Here is a 14026-nt window from a genome sequence, read left to right as displayed (position 1 = left end):
CACCGCCATCGAGAGAGAGAGACACCAGGCGCCCAGGCGTTATGTGTGGGCCGGCCGCCGTTGCGGCCGCTACGTTAGGACGTCCAGGACGTGACGTCAAGGGAAGGGGAGGGGCGGGGGGGAAGTTCGGCAGTTGCCGTTGTGTAAGAATAAAGCAAGGTTCTCTAGCACCCCGGCTCCCGCGTATCATTGCCGCGAGGCCCGCGCGCGTGTTGTGCACCTGCAGTCCGCGGCCGTCCATCGGCCCGACAGATGACAGAACACACAGAACTGTAATAAATGGCAGCACACACATACACACACACACGATGGCAACATGCGCACTCACATACAATGACAGCAATGAATGCTAGCACATATGCCACATCAATACGATGTCAGCATGCCCGCACCAACAGTGAATGGCAGCATGCACCCAAACACACACACACAAACGCAAATGCAGATGGCATCACACACACACACTCACGCAACAAAAGCAATTAATGGATGTGTGCACGCACGCACAAACACGTACATACACATACACACACAAAACAAGGAATTACAGCACATGCACACACACTCGCACGCACACACACACACACACACACAAACAACAACTACAGAAGGCAGCACACACACCAACAGATTGCAGCAAACACATAAAACAACAGATGGCACCACACACAACAGCAATGACGGTCAGCATCACACACAAACAGAACAGGATGACAACAGACGCACACACACACACACACACACACACAAATAACAATAGATGCAACACAGACATACATGGCAACACAAACGCAACAACAGATGGCAGTACAAACACTCCAACAGCCGAGGATGGCATCACACAGACACACACAAGTCCATATCGTCCAGACCGTTTCACATATTTCCTCTGAAACAGATACTGCTATTTGTATTCTCAGTCATTCCTCGTCATTTACATGTATAGTAATGTCAGGCTGCCTGAAGATGACGCTCTCTTTGAAGAGGCTGTTGCCCAACAGATTGGCCCTAATTACCTCAAGACCAATCAGTACACTTTAACTGCTTGTTAGAGGTAACCACAACCCCAACTGCCACACATGGGCTCTGTGCACTAGCTTCCATGGGACTTTCACAACTGGTAATAGCATGCACTGATGCCATTGAGGGGCCTCTCCATCTCACCTGTTCAGATCACTTGGTTATCCCTTCACCCTCCACCTTAGAAGGTTCCCCTTATCTTGTTACCAGGCATGGTCCAAACTCCAAACATATGCTTGCTTCTTACTTAGAGGCAATGCATCCTAAAGAAATCCCCTAAGCAGACCCCACTGATATTCTCCACGACCTTAATGCAGGAGAATTCACCTCTACTAGAAAAAATATCAGTGAGCATCGCAATCCCAACAGCATTATTATAGCAAAGGAAAACGCACACCCATGCTCTGGAAAGGTCGTGGCGCGCTCAGTAGCTCTGTGAGACTTCACTTGCTGATAAGCAAAAACATATAAACTGTGCATGCGCACTAAAAAGCCCTAAATCCGCATCCACTCCCACAATCCCAGAAAAGGTTTCCAAGGTTGCTGAAAGAATGCAAACCCAACTCCTCCTGATTATGAAATAACCTGTCCAGCCACTTCACTCAGAACATTCTAAATATTAGACCGGATATCCTTGTGTCTACATCCATGTAGGCCCCATCCATGAATCTAGCCCATGGGTCTCAAACCTTTGGCTCTCCGGATGTTTTGAACTACAACTGCCATCAGCCCTAGCCAACATAGTCAATGGTGCGCGATCATGGGAGTCATAGTCCAAAACATCTGGAGAACCACAGGTTGCAAACCCCTGGTCTACCCAAAGGATGTGCCCCAGGGTCTCCCATCAAGACAACAGACGACTGAGTACCGAGACCTACCAGCCCTTGTTTTGCAAACTCTCTCGCCTCAAAGAGACACATTGCTTCATTTAAGCAAATCCGCCATCTAGACCTCCAAATCATTTCTGTCACGCTAAATATCCACAGACAGTATATGTATCAGTGTCACCTGTTTAGAAAAATATTTTGCTCATTACTCCCTCTGGCCATTGTTTTGGCTAACCCCCAAAAAGTCAGTATAACGCCATTCCTAATCAACCGTCCATTAGGTCGGACAAGCCCATACATTTCAAACAGTCGCTAACCTGCTAACATGCCAGAGGGAGCTGTTAGCTGGCAGCCCCTAGCAGTTATTAAAACACAGGGTCCTTTAAATCATTTTCCTTTTCAAGGAGGATTTAGGCCCGATAGCGGTACAGAGTAGCTGCCGGCAGCTTTAAGCAAACACCCTGAGGCTGATGCTGACATATTTATCTGCCACACCACACCGGTCTGTCATACTTCACTGGTCCGTCATACCACACCGGTCTGTCATACTTCACTGGTCCGTCATACCACACCGGTCTGTCATACTTCACTGGTCCGTCATACCACACCGGTCTGTCATACTTCACTGGTCCGTCATACCACACCGGTCTGTCATACCACACTGGTCCGTCATCCCACACCGGTCTGTCATACTTCATTGGTCTGTCATACCACACTGGTCCTGGGGCCTGCCTGGTTCAGTCAGGTGTTGAGGATCAGCTTTTTCCCGAGTGAAAGATCTCAATATGTGGCTTAGTCCCCTATTCTTCATACCACTGCACAGGGACCTGTTGAGTTCCACAGAGCTCTTCACTAACCCCAATGTGTTTCTCTTTGTAGTTCCCAACTCTACCTTTAGGTTGCGCTGTCTTAGCTTTGCAGATGTGCCACAGATCATTTTCTGAAGTGCCAGGCTATTATGCAAGTCTATGCAAAAAGGACGAGCATACTCGTCCTTGGCACTTAAGGGGTTAAATTGTCAGATCCAATCAGCTCTTCTCTGTAACCCGGAGCAGGCAGATACCCTTTGCCTAAGTCAGGAATCAGGGAAGCTATGTTCGAAAATACATTATCTTCCCATTGTCATTTTGAGGCAGTAGCAAAATCCTGCAAGTACCAGCTAAAAATGGCCAGGAGAGTCCCATTCTCCGACCTGAATCCAATCGATAAATTGTCACCTCAACTTTGAGTTCTTTGCAGCTGGTTGATGGGCATTGCTTTTGTTTGGGACTCTGACTTACTTTCTGGATTGCGTGCAGTGTATTGAAAGTGCTGCACTTTGACTGGCAGGCTGAAGGGAGTACATCCTCAAAGTGCAGTTTCGACTCTGACAGTTCTTTAAAAGGCCCCAGCATCAAGCAATGCCTTTTCCTAAATCACTGATTGGTTGTCGCAATTCTCTCCGATCATCGCCTACGATCCGCGATACAATTTATGCTGAATGCTCGAAACAGCGGGAAGAGACTTCTCTTGCCAATCTGTAAATTGTGACGTGGAATGTTAGACCGTCTGTCACGAATAATATCCAGCTCCACAAAAGAGCTGCTGTTATAGAATCAGTCACTCACTGGAAACAGGAACAGTGCGTGTTTCAGTAATGTGACAAAACGCCTCCTCACTTCAGTCAAACATGAGCACCCACATCAATGCTGTCCAGCTGGAGGCACCCCAGACTGCCCCTACAAAGGGAAAGCCCTAATCACTCCCATCCCAGAGGAGTCCCCACATCATTACCCTCCTGCAGAAGAATTTGCTTCCACAGGAGAACCTGCACCTCCTGCTCCCTAACAGTGAATCTAAATCCCTTCCTTTAAACAGGAGAACACATATCAATGCTCCACCTGACCATTGGCTGAACTATAAAGGGATGGTCTTGCCCATCAGTCACATACATAGGACAGCATGACCTCCCCATGAGCGCTCAACAGGCAGGAACAAGGTAACTGGAACACGCTTGCATCATCACTGCCCAACAACTATCATTAAAAAACAAGGCCAGCTGGGCCCCTCTGCTCTGGTAAAGACTATCAAGCCAGGATCCCTGTCCCCTCCCCAAAACTCACTCCATGCTAATGTACTGCCCTCGTCCCGCCTTTCACTGCATGCAAGGACCCCCTTCACACTGCACCCTAATGTTTGCTAGGAGGTGTCCCCCAGCTCATTGACTACAACCGAGCCATGGAGAGCTTCTACTGCACTACACCATAACATATCGAACCCCCAACCACACACATATACCCTGACCGTGCGGACCGGCAGCTCTGCTGTTATACCTGTTCAGAAAGTGAATGGAACTTGGGTTCTTCTCTCTGGTTATACAGATATGCAAGTGTCGCCACCACCACAAACTGCCTTAAAACATACTAGCACACAGGAATCAGGGGCTTGAGGTCCCACTCGCCCCACTATGCCACACACCCACCCTTCTCTTCCAGAAGCATGAACCAAGAGGTCCTGAAACGGCATAGGTTGTGCTATAGAAGACCATTTTCCATGACCTTACTCCTATCCCACAGAACTCACCTCCCTACCATCCAGCGGAAGGACCAGACAACAAATGCCGTCTCATACAGCAGGAAAGTCGCAATTACTGCCAGCCAATGGAAGAGCCCTCATCGCTCCCTCCTGCAGGAGAACCAACATCACTCTCCTTCTACGGAGGAACCCACATCACTTCCATCTAACAGGGGAGTCCTCAAGACCCCCACTCAAGAGGGAAAGCCATTGAAGGACTATGTAGGGAAAGCATGCGAAGAAATGACAGTCTTTCTACTGGCAGCTTCTAGTTTATTCATTTTATTTTGTATTTTATGGCAGCTTCTTTCATGGATTGAATCAACAAAATGATGCTAAGTTCATTCTAGGGGACTCCGTCGCTGCGTGAATGCCACCGCCAAAAATGCTGGCGGCGACATTCACTTTCACCCCCGAACAAGGGGGCTAATGGGTTAATTACCCCTCCCTCTGAGGTGGTGCTCAGAGAGAGGGTTAAAGGGGTTTTGGGGTGTCCCGCTCTGTTCAAAACGAAAAAAACAAAGGGCATGTTGCTGCCAGCATTGATGGCCCGTGGCATTCACACACCAGCGTTATCACACAGAACCGCCAAGCTGAATACATCATGTACACTCTGCTTCCTGAAATGCATTACAGCGCTTTTCTGTTCTTCTAGGATCAAAGAGGAAGTAAAAACCTGCGAGACTTGCTGCAATAGATTTGCGACTGAGCTCCTACTACCAAGAGGTAAGGGCATGTGGGGATGAATGCTTCCTGACCATGATTCTGTGTGATTGGTGATCGCTGCAAAGCCGAGGGCTCTCGCATATGCGGTGGGGTGGGTTCTGGGAATGGTAGCTGGGGAACCCTCCTCTGGGTGCTTTCCCAGCAGGGGTGGACTGGGAACCAAAAGAGGCCCTGAAAATAATGTTCAAAGTGGCCCCATATTACACATTTTCAGCAAGCCCAACCCTTTTCCTATAGGGAAATTGGGAAATACCACACAAAGAGGCTGAAGGTGCAGAGGCCTTCTGGGAAATCTCCCGAGTTCTCTATAGGCCAGTCCACCCCTGTTTCTGAGGATGTGGGTTTTCTTGGGTAATGAGTTATTACAGTGCCCAGTGGCCACCACCACAAATCATCCCAAGCTTTGGATAGGAAAATATCTGTTGTTATTTGTCCAACTCCAGGCCTCGAGGAATGGATCCATGCTGGGTTTTCAGGATACCCCTCAATAATATTTATGAGATAAATTTGCATGCAATGATTCTAAATGTATGCACATTTTCACTCATGAATATTAATGAGGGATATCCTGAAAACCCGTTGGGATTCCGGCCCTCGAGGCCAGGAGTTGGACAACCCTTAACGTTAGAGAAAAACATCAACACTCCCAAATGCGACCTCCAAATGGCACAGAGTAGGTGTGTCCAAATGCTGACTGGGTTTAGCGAAGGGACCCTGAAGCCAGTGCCAGCCAGCACTTTCCTAGAGTTTTCGTGGACAGGACGGAAACAGTATCACAACAAACAGATCAGACTTTAATCCCGGCGACATGTTAAACCTGGCTTAGCTGTGGACACACAAGTCTGAACCGTTGCTTCTTACAAAGTGAGTAATGGTGTAATGATAATGGTGTGTTATTTATATAGCGCCTTAATCCAAAGCGCTGGAGTGTGTAAACACTCCACTTTTCACAGGTAAACAATATGAAAAAATCTAGGGCAAGGTATGTTTGCTCTAGTCTGTGCTGAAAATTCTAAAAAGAAAGTGTGTAAAATAGGCATTTGCTTTATTCGGCCGGTGGCAAAGTTGGTTGAATATGCACCGCTGTGATAGGGCCCGCTGAGCAACATGATAACCCAACACTATGCCCTGCCCGTGACCCTGAGATGGGGACCCTCCAGAAATGAAAGGTGCTTATAAGATGGGCGGCGGTGTCTGGGGAGCTGGTGCTAGCACTGCCATTGCTGAATGGTAGGAGTGATTGAGTATGAGTGGAACTTGTAGATACTTGTCTGTGGAAATGTTCTAGTATTTTATATGAATTTGATATGCAAATAAAAGTTTTTAGAAATTGAAAATTGAACATTTATTGGTATTTATGAAATAAATAAATGTGTTGAGAGGCTATTTCCGGTTCCATAGGTCCAATTGTTTTGTTGACTATTATATAATGCCTGAAGGACCTGGGACTGTAATCAGGCACCCCTTTTTTTTATAATATTGCTGTTTTGGGTACATCTCCAGCAAGAAGGGGGAAAGGCCTCCTTCCCACATGCATAGCATCTTGGCGCCTCTCGCGCTCTCCCAGTGAAGGTTCTCAGCCTGCCAGTAGAATCTGGATCCTTCGACTTGGTCCCAGCTTTTCATACAATGACAGTTGTCTGTTTTATTTAAGTTCCTCCTCAAGCTCCTGAATCCTCCCAACGCAGTTCCGGTGTTTATGTCACAAACTATGGGATCGCCGCCATTGGATCACAGGACATCAATGTAAACAAACACGTAAGTGTCTCCAGCGGCATCGAAACGAAAATACTCATGTGACCAAAAAGCAAGGAGGCAATTCTGGGGAGAGCCCAACACAACACCAAGTGCTCGATACACACCCACTTTAATTGTAATAGATATTAAGTTAAATCACAATTACGAATTGGGATTACTAAAAGTTATATAAAAGGTGACTATGGGGCTCATTACGTGTTTGCCGGCAATTCCGACGGGTTATCTGCCAACTCGCCTTACCGTTGCAGGCACCTGATATCTCGGTATCACCGGGATATTATGGGTGCTGGCAATTGTGGTAAGTTCCCATTCCATGGAATGGGTTTGCTGCAATCACTAACATCGGTACTACCAGTGCTAGTGATTGTGGCAATTATTTGCCGGTAGGGGCCTGAGCTACCAGCAGGTCAGGCCTGCCGGTGGATCAGAGCCCCTACCGGCAAACTTGGAGTCTGCCGGTCTGGTGAAAATACTGAAGCCGGTATTACCAGCATTTTCACCAGCATTTTTACTGGGCCGGCACACTCGTAATATTGACTGGGAGTCATCAGTGTGAATAGGATTAACTTCAGAAGCATATTTTGGAAGCATGTCTATATACCATTGTTTTGCCGAAGTAAATTACGTTATAATTTGCTTCGCCCAAACAATGTGGAACCATCCTGTGAGTGGCTCTGAGATTCTGCAGTATCTGGACCTTTCCCTATAACACTCCCATTCCAGAAGAAGGCTCCTTGCGCAGCGATGCTCAGTCCACTGGAAGTGTGATTTTTGCACTTAGGTAAGAGCAGTTCTGTAGGTGTTATGGTCCAGTGGGTTCGCAAGTGAGAGTTGCCTGTCACAGAGAGAAAAGTAAAAGGCAAACATAGGTTTACGCGGGTTCTACACTAAGGCGAATGGGGGCAAAGGAGGGCCAGTTGAACAGCATAAGTATGGGCCTAGAAAAGCCAGCATGCACACTGAAATCAGCCAAATGGTCAGGACTGTCTGCAGGTGTCACCCATGACACAGGCGATTTGGGAGCTACGGGCACCTGAAGGAGCACACACAATCCACCGTAATGGAATGCCCAACTGTTAATGCCACTCCACTGGTTACTTAAAATAACATGTTGCCCCATCGTAGTTTAAACCTGAACGCTCCAGATCTTGGCTTCTTTGGGATCTATCGTCCTCCAATGGAGGTATGATGCCTTGACTGGCCTGCATGAAAGAAGGTCGCCCTGCTACAGCGTGGCTAACACAGTCAAGGCGATGAAAGGATCAAGGAGAAGTTCAGATGCTTAGTTTACAGAGTCCCATATTCAGTTATTTGTATGGCTGCATACTTCAACCAGCATTATAATTGTTCTTTTATAACATGCTTAATACCAGCAAGTGGTTTCTAAGCGGGGGATCGGGATTCAAACCTGTGTTGCGCTCTGTTGTCTTGCTTCCAGGACATACGTTGCCCCTAAGCTATCCTTCCTCCCATACGTGAAAAATGTAACCTTATGACCACTACGTTCCTCATGTCTATCAGAAGAGTAGCAGCGGATCCACTGTACATTACTGCATATGATAAGTTCAGCATTGTCTGATTAGACAATGATAGCGTTGAAACTCTGGTTTGCATTGGCATTCATCCTGCCACCTGTTTCTCCCCATCTGGCATGTCATGCAACATCTTCCTCTCCATTCTTAGAGGTGGGGGCGTTGGAACTCAAGGATACATTACAAATATATCTACACAAACAAAACTCTACCTATCCACTGCCCCCTTTTATTCTAGAACATGAGTCTGCAACCTTTGGCTCGCCACATATTTTGGACTACAACTCCCATAAGCAGTAGCCAGCATAGCCAATGGTGCTGGATCATCAGAGGTGTAGTTCATAATATCGGGAGAGCCACCGTTTGCAGAAGTCCCCTGTACTAAGGAAATACATTCAAAGGTGATGGCTGCCGTGGACATTGTTTGCCTGGGTGATGAGTGACTTTTTAATTTTTTAAGGGTATTACTGGAGACTGTTCAGATGTGCTCGCCTGGTCACTGCAATACATAGCCTGTCACGTGGTACTGCAACCCAACCTTCTGTGTGATAGGAGAATAAGAACACCTGGGCAGCTTCAGACATTTCCAAGCGGTGAGTGGAACAAAGGGAGGAAAGGACTGCTTATGCCCTTTCCCCCACTAAGAAGACTATTACGCTTTAAGCTTAATTTGTTGGGGAACAGTCTTGGAGGTGTTGCTTACCACAAGCGGTTAATTGTCCCATCGAGGTGGATAGTACCAATTGTTCTGGTGTGCAATTACATCTGCAGTCTGTTTCTCTCAACGCTTTAAACCCCAAGCAATATTAAGCGTATTCATTATTAAAAAGCGGACATATTTTGTTTCAGAGCGAGCCAACTTTATGGTCATGAACTGCGCGTGTTCTCACAAGTTCAGGGGCCGCTACCCACGGAATCGCATCAGGCATGGGAGACACTCCTATTAAGCCTCTGCAGAATGGGAATAGAGCGGTCATGTTTCTCCAGCCTTTCAGGGAGATTTCCTGGCATAGTCCCATCTCCTGGAAAAAAAACATTTATGAGGGTATTTTGGGCATCTAAAATGGGATTCGGGGGTAAGAGGATGGTAAGGTTTGTTGGAAGCAGAGAATCTAAAGAAAGACATTTAACTGGTCATTGGGGGGGGGGTCCTTGGTGCAGAGTCCCTCAAGAAGGGGCCTTTACTCGTGATACATATCCAACTCGGCCATTGAGCACTGCCTTTGGATGGAGAAGCAAAGAAGTCTCTTTACAGCGGATTCTGCCTTACGGGCTTAATGACAGGGCTTACGTTTTCTCCCCAATTCATACCCAAGATAATGAGGGAGTGCGAGTCTGATCCACGTGTAAGATATTAAATGAGAAGGCATGACGGAAAATGGCGAAAAGACAATAAGGACAAAATTAAAAATGAAGATAATATGTCACTACTTAGAAAAGATCAATTTGCCAAGCATCAAGTCATATTTTTCTGTTGAATTATTAGAGCTAAAAATCACTGAAAGGCCTGGTAGCCGTGTATCACCATGTTGGTTACATGTGATGCCCTGTCGAAACCAATGAAATTATATTCTATTTCTCTAAACAAAATAGTAACCAAAATGGCCGACCCTTTTTTACCCCATGTGTGGGTGGCGAAACGGCTGTCGAATTTAAGAAAATACAGAATGATCACCTGCGTAATTGAAAGCTGCAGCCATATCCAACACTACAGTAGCGAAAACCCTCACCAAGCAGAAGGGGCCACAATCTGGGGATAGAAAAAGCCGAATGCTTGTGCAGGACAGCTCCAGGAAGAAACAGCAATAGACTGGGGCACAGGCTCACTCCCCACTCACCCAATCAGGTGCAGAAGATGTCCCGGCTACAAAAATGGACTGGTGGCTCATGCTAACAGAGCATAGGAAAGACATTGAGGAGAGCGCAATGGACCTTGCTAAATCTATAGCTGACCTGGGCATCCAGGTGCGGGTGGCGGAAAGAGGGTTGGAGGAAGTCGAAACCACGCTGTGCGACCAAGCACAGGGACAAGCAGAGATTGCAGAAAAGCTGAAGTGACTGGAACAGCAGATGGAATTTGTCCTTACAAAGCAGGAGGATGCGGAAAATAAAATGAGGCATAACAACATCCGAATACATGGGATCCCTAAGCAAATTCCTGATGGGGACCTACGGAATTATGTGACAACTGTATTCTACCATATTTTAGGTAGGACAGAGGACCCTGACATGATTTTGGATCGGAAGCACCGTGTTTACTTGGGGCATCAACAACAGAATACTTTTTATCACAGATGTCCTGAAAGCGTTCTTCACTTCTACCATCTCAAGGATTGGATCATGGGTAGACCAAGGAATTCCTCAGTAATTCTTTTCAGAGAGGCTCCCATCTTGTTATTTCACGATCTAGCACAAGCCACATTGCAAGAGAGGAAAAGCTTGCGTCTGGTCACAAGTTGGCTTAGAGACAAGAACCTCAAATATAGATGGGCTAATTCGTGCACACTTAAGTTCAAATACGAGGGGAAAGCGTACAATGTTGCCAGGGAAGAAGAGGTGGCAGATGTGATTGACTTGGCGACTTTATGACCGAGAAATGATCCATCTCTAGGGAGAGAACGAGAGACTCACTGGAGGAGGGCCCCTGGTGGAGGATGTGGTGAGAGGGACCGATCGTCTCATGGGGTTGCATAGAGGGATACACCAAAGCTAGAAGAAACTTGAATGGACAAGGGGATGACATATGGAATAAGTTACTTACTTGTAACGCTTGTTCTTCAGCTCTGGTAACTTCCATGGATTCACATGCTCAGTAATATTAAAGTAGTTTACCTTTCAATTTTAAAAACTGGTTGTTACTATAGTACTCTATTAGTGTCGTTCTGAGTCATACTCCCCACAGCCAATTAGACAGGTCCCCTAACTCCACCCCTGGTGGCATTATTCAGATTTGCCAGCACCCATAATGTGGAAAAATGAGTCAAAGAGAGTCAGAAAGGGGTCGCAGTAAGGGTTGCATGTGAATCCATGAAAGATACCAATGCTGGATAACAGGTGTTACAGGTAAGTTATTCCTTCTCCAGCATTGTATCTTTCATGGATTCACATGCTTATGGAATACAATTAAACAGCAGTACTTATACACAACTAACGGGCGGAGGCATAGCTATACCGAAGCAATTCACTCACCTCTGTAACACTCTCATCATGCGAACAGGTAGCGAAGCACTGTTTGGCGGACTCAGGCCTTCTCCCTAGGATCCCTATCGATGCAGTAGAGCCAGGGTCGGACTGGGACAAGAAATAGGCCCGGACACCCAAAAAAAAGTGGCCCGCCCCTTGCCTCAAAAAAGTGGCCCTCAAACCATAATCCATGAATCGCGGCAATTCATGACTTTACAGAAAATGCTACTTATGGAGGGTTAATCTGTCTGTTGCACGTTGGTGTGGTATAGACAAAAAGAGGCTGCCCATGTACGGGGAGGACTGGAGGGCCTATAAAGCTATAACTGGGGGGGTGGTCCTACCCTCTAGAATTCAAATGCATGCAATACAATTTAAATGCACAATAGTTTGAACCCTTGCGAACACCCAATTGAATGGGGCATTCACCGTTTCTAACAAACACAAACTACTAATGAACACGTATATCATCCATATTTTGTAGAATAGCTTTTTATTAATTAGCTGATACTATGGTTTTACTTTGCATGTTTTTTAGAGTATTCTTTTGTAGAGAGAAAAATGAGATCAACATGGTAGTGACAAGCAATTGATGTTGAACATAGTTGTGTCTACAGTACAGTACACAAACCTAAAAGTTTACACAGCGTGATAAGTATGTTAACACATTTGGAGAACAACTCATGAATAGGTGAAAACCAACATGTAGTTAAATTCAAAGAACACAGAGTGGATGTGAAAGTAGGAGGAGGGAGACATTCGCTGAAGGTCTCCTATGCCCGGCTAGAGTCTGACCTCATAGCATGTTGGTGTGGGGCAGTTTTTCTGGTCAAAGTGGGCCATTTCTTGGCCAACATGGCCAGTAACAGTTTAATGAGTTACTTCACTATGCGGCTGGTATTTTTAACCATTGTTGCTGATTCAATATTCTTTAAATTGAACAATTTGATTACAAATGCAGGACTACAAGTCCCATAGTGCAATATGATGTGACGACAGCGGGTAATCTGAGGGTCTCTCACAGGGCCCCCACACTGTACTGATGTTGCCTGCTGAGCTCCCCGGTGTGCAAGGGTCTATGTGCAAGACTGGCAGTTGTAGCCATTTTATACTTGGATGTAGTTCAAATGGCAATTAGTCTTGTTTGTTGGATACAGCCTCATGTGTGCAGCTGGTTCCACAACATGCTAAGTGTGGCTATCATATGCCTAGGTTACCCAAACACATGTACACATGTTTGATCCTTCACAAAGCGCACCGGCACCACAAGACTACATTTCCAAGAATGCACTCTACTTATTTGACACAGAAATTCAAACATGCCCTACATTACACTTTGCCACACTATGTAGAAACGCCCGATGGCAATACATGTCCCACACTGCACTATGACTGACACAGTGCAGAGCACAAGGAATTCCATGTCCCTCAATACTTTATTCCCAACTGATTAATGATGTCACCAATTACCATAGGTGTTCTCTCGGGTGATACTTGTAGGCACCTATACTGGGTGAATCACGGGGCTGGCAGATGCGTATGTCGGAATGCATTCCCTCACTGAATATTTACACCCTCATAGTGCACAGCATGCCTTGGAACACATACAGCTTCTGTACATCTCTCCTCACCAAACTATAGGTCCCCAGACTGCCCTCTGACTCTTGTGAGCTACTTATCACAATATACAACATGGCTTACTTAAGAAAAACAGAAGACTATTTATCCCATAAACCAGCTGGCCGCCCTCAAAACAGACGCCTCAAGATGTCTACATGTTACAAAAAGCACTCGCTCTGTTCAGGGGCATCCAACACAATATAGAGAAAATGAGTATCAAAGGGAGCCAAGAAAAGCAAGCCAGAGATGGATTATTTGAATCGTGAGTGGAAAGATGAAAGAACATGTTTAGCAGAATCATAGATTGAGCGAAGAGTTGCTAGCTTGGTAGGCCGCTAGACCAATCAGAAGGGCAGAATAGCAGTCGATTCAAGAGAAGATGAACAAATGCTCAATAAAATAAAATAAATAAGGCCACAATTAGAATTGTTCGCAGAGTAAAAGGAAAGAAAAGGACGAGCCTTGTGCATGTTATACAAATGGAAACTACAGGAATGAGCAATGTTAAAAATGTAAAGGGAATCAGATCAAAAATAACATCAGGATTGTGTGTTATCCTCCCCCAAAGCATGGCAGCAGCATGGAAGCATCTGGCAGAACTCTGTGGGATACATGTTTGTTGTAGTTACAGGGCATAAACAGGCAGTTAGACAAGAGTCTCAAAGGCAAGCACCTTTTGTATGATCCCATCCCCTCTCATCCCAACCGTCAACTCACTCACGTATCACATACCACACTCAGCATTCCACAAATACCCTGCATGTCAGCCACTGTTGTTACAACATAGCAAGGTCACAGAATACCACA

The 14026-nt window shown here is 46.1% G+C and overlaps 1 protein-coding gene across 2 annotated transcripts in view; it reads left to right on the top strand.

Moving 5' to 3' along the window:
• The window catches only part of LOC138503942 (malignant fibrous histiocytoma-amplified sequence 1-like), a 299412-nt gene that overhangs the window by 236174 nt on the left and 49212 nt on the right, over positions 1-14026 (top strand). Inside the window, exons 9-10 of one of the 2 annotated variants that reach the window (XM_069624051.1) lie at positions 5056-5126; positions 6781-6884. In XM_069624051.1, coding sequence (XP_069480152.1) covers positions 5056-5126; positions 6781-6884 — 175 coding nt within the window. The remainder of the gene's footprint in view (positions 1-5055; positions 5127-6780; positions 6885-14026) is intronic. The other variant, XM_069624052.1, reaches the window with a different exon arrangement.

The sequence above is a fragment of the Ambystoma mexicanum genome, chromosome 11, assembly GCF_040938575.1.
Source record: "Ambystoma mexicanum isolate Mex_15411 chromosome 11, UKY_AmexF1_1, whole genome shotgun sequence".
Classification (NCBI taxonomy): Eukaryota; Metazoa; Chordata; class Amphibia; order Caudata; family Ambystomatidae; genus Ambystoma; species Ambystoma mexicanum.
This window is presented reverse-complemented; position numbering and strand designations above follow the sequence as displayed.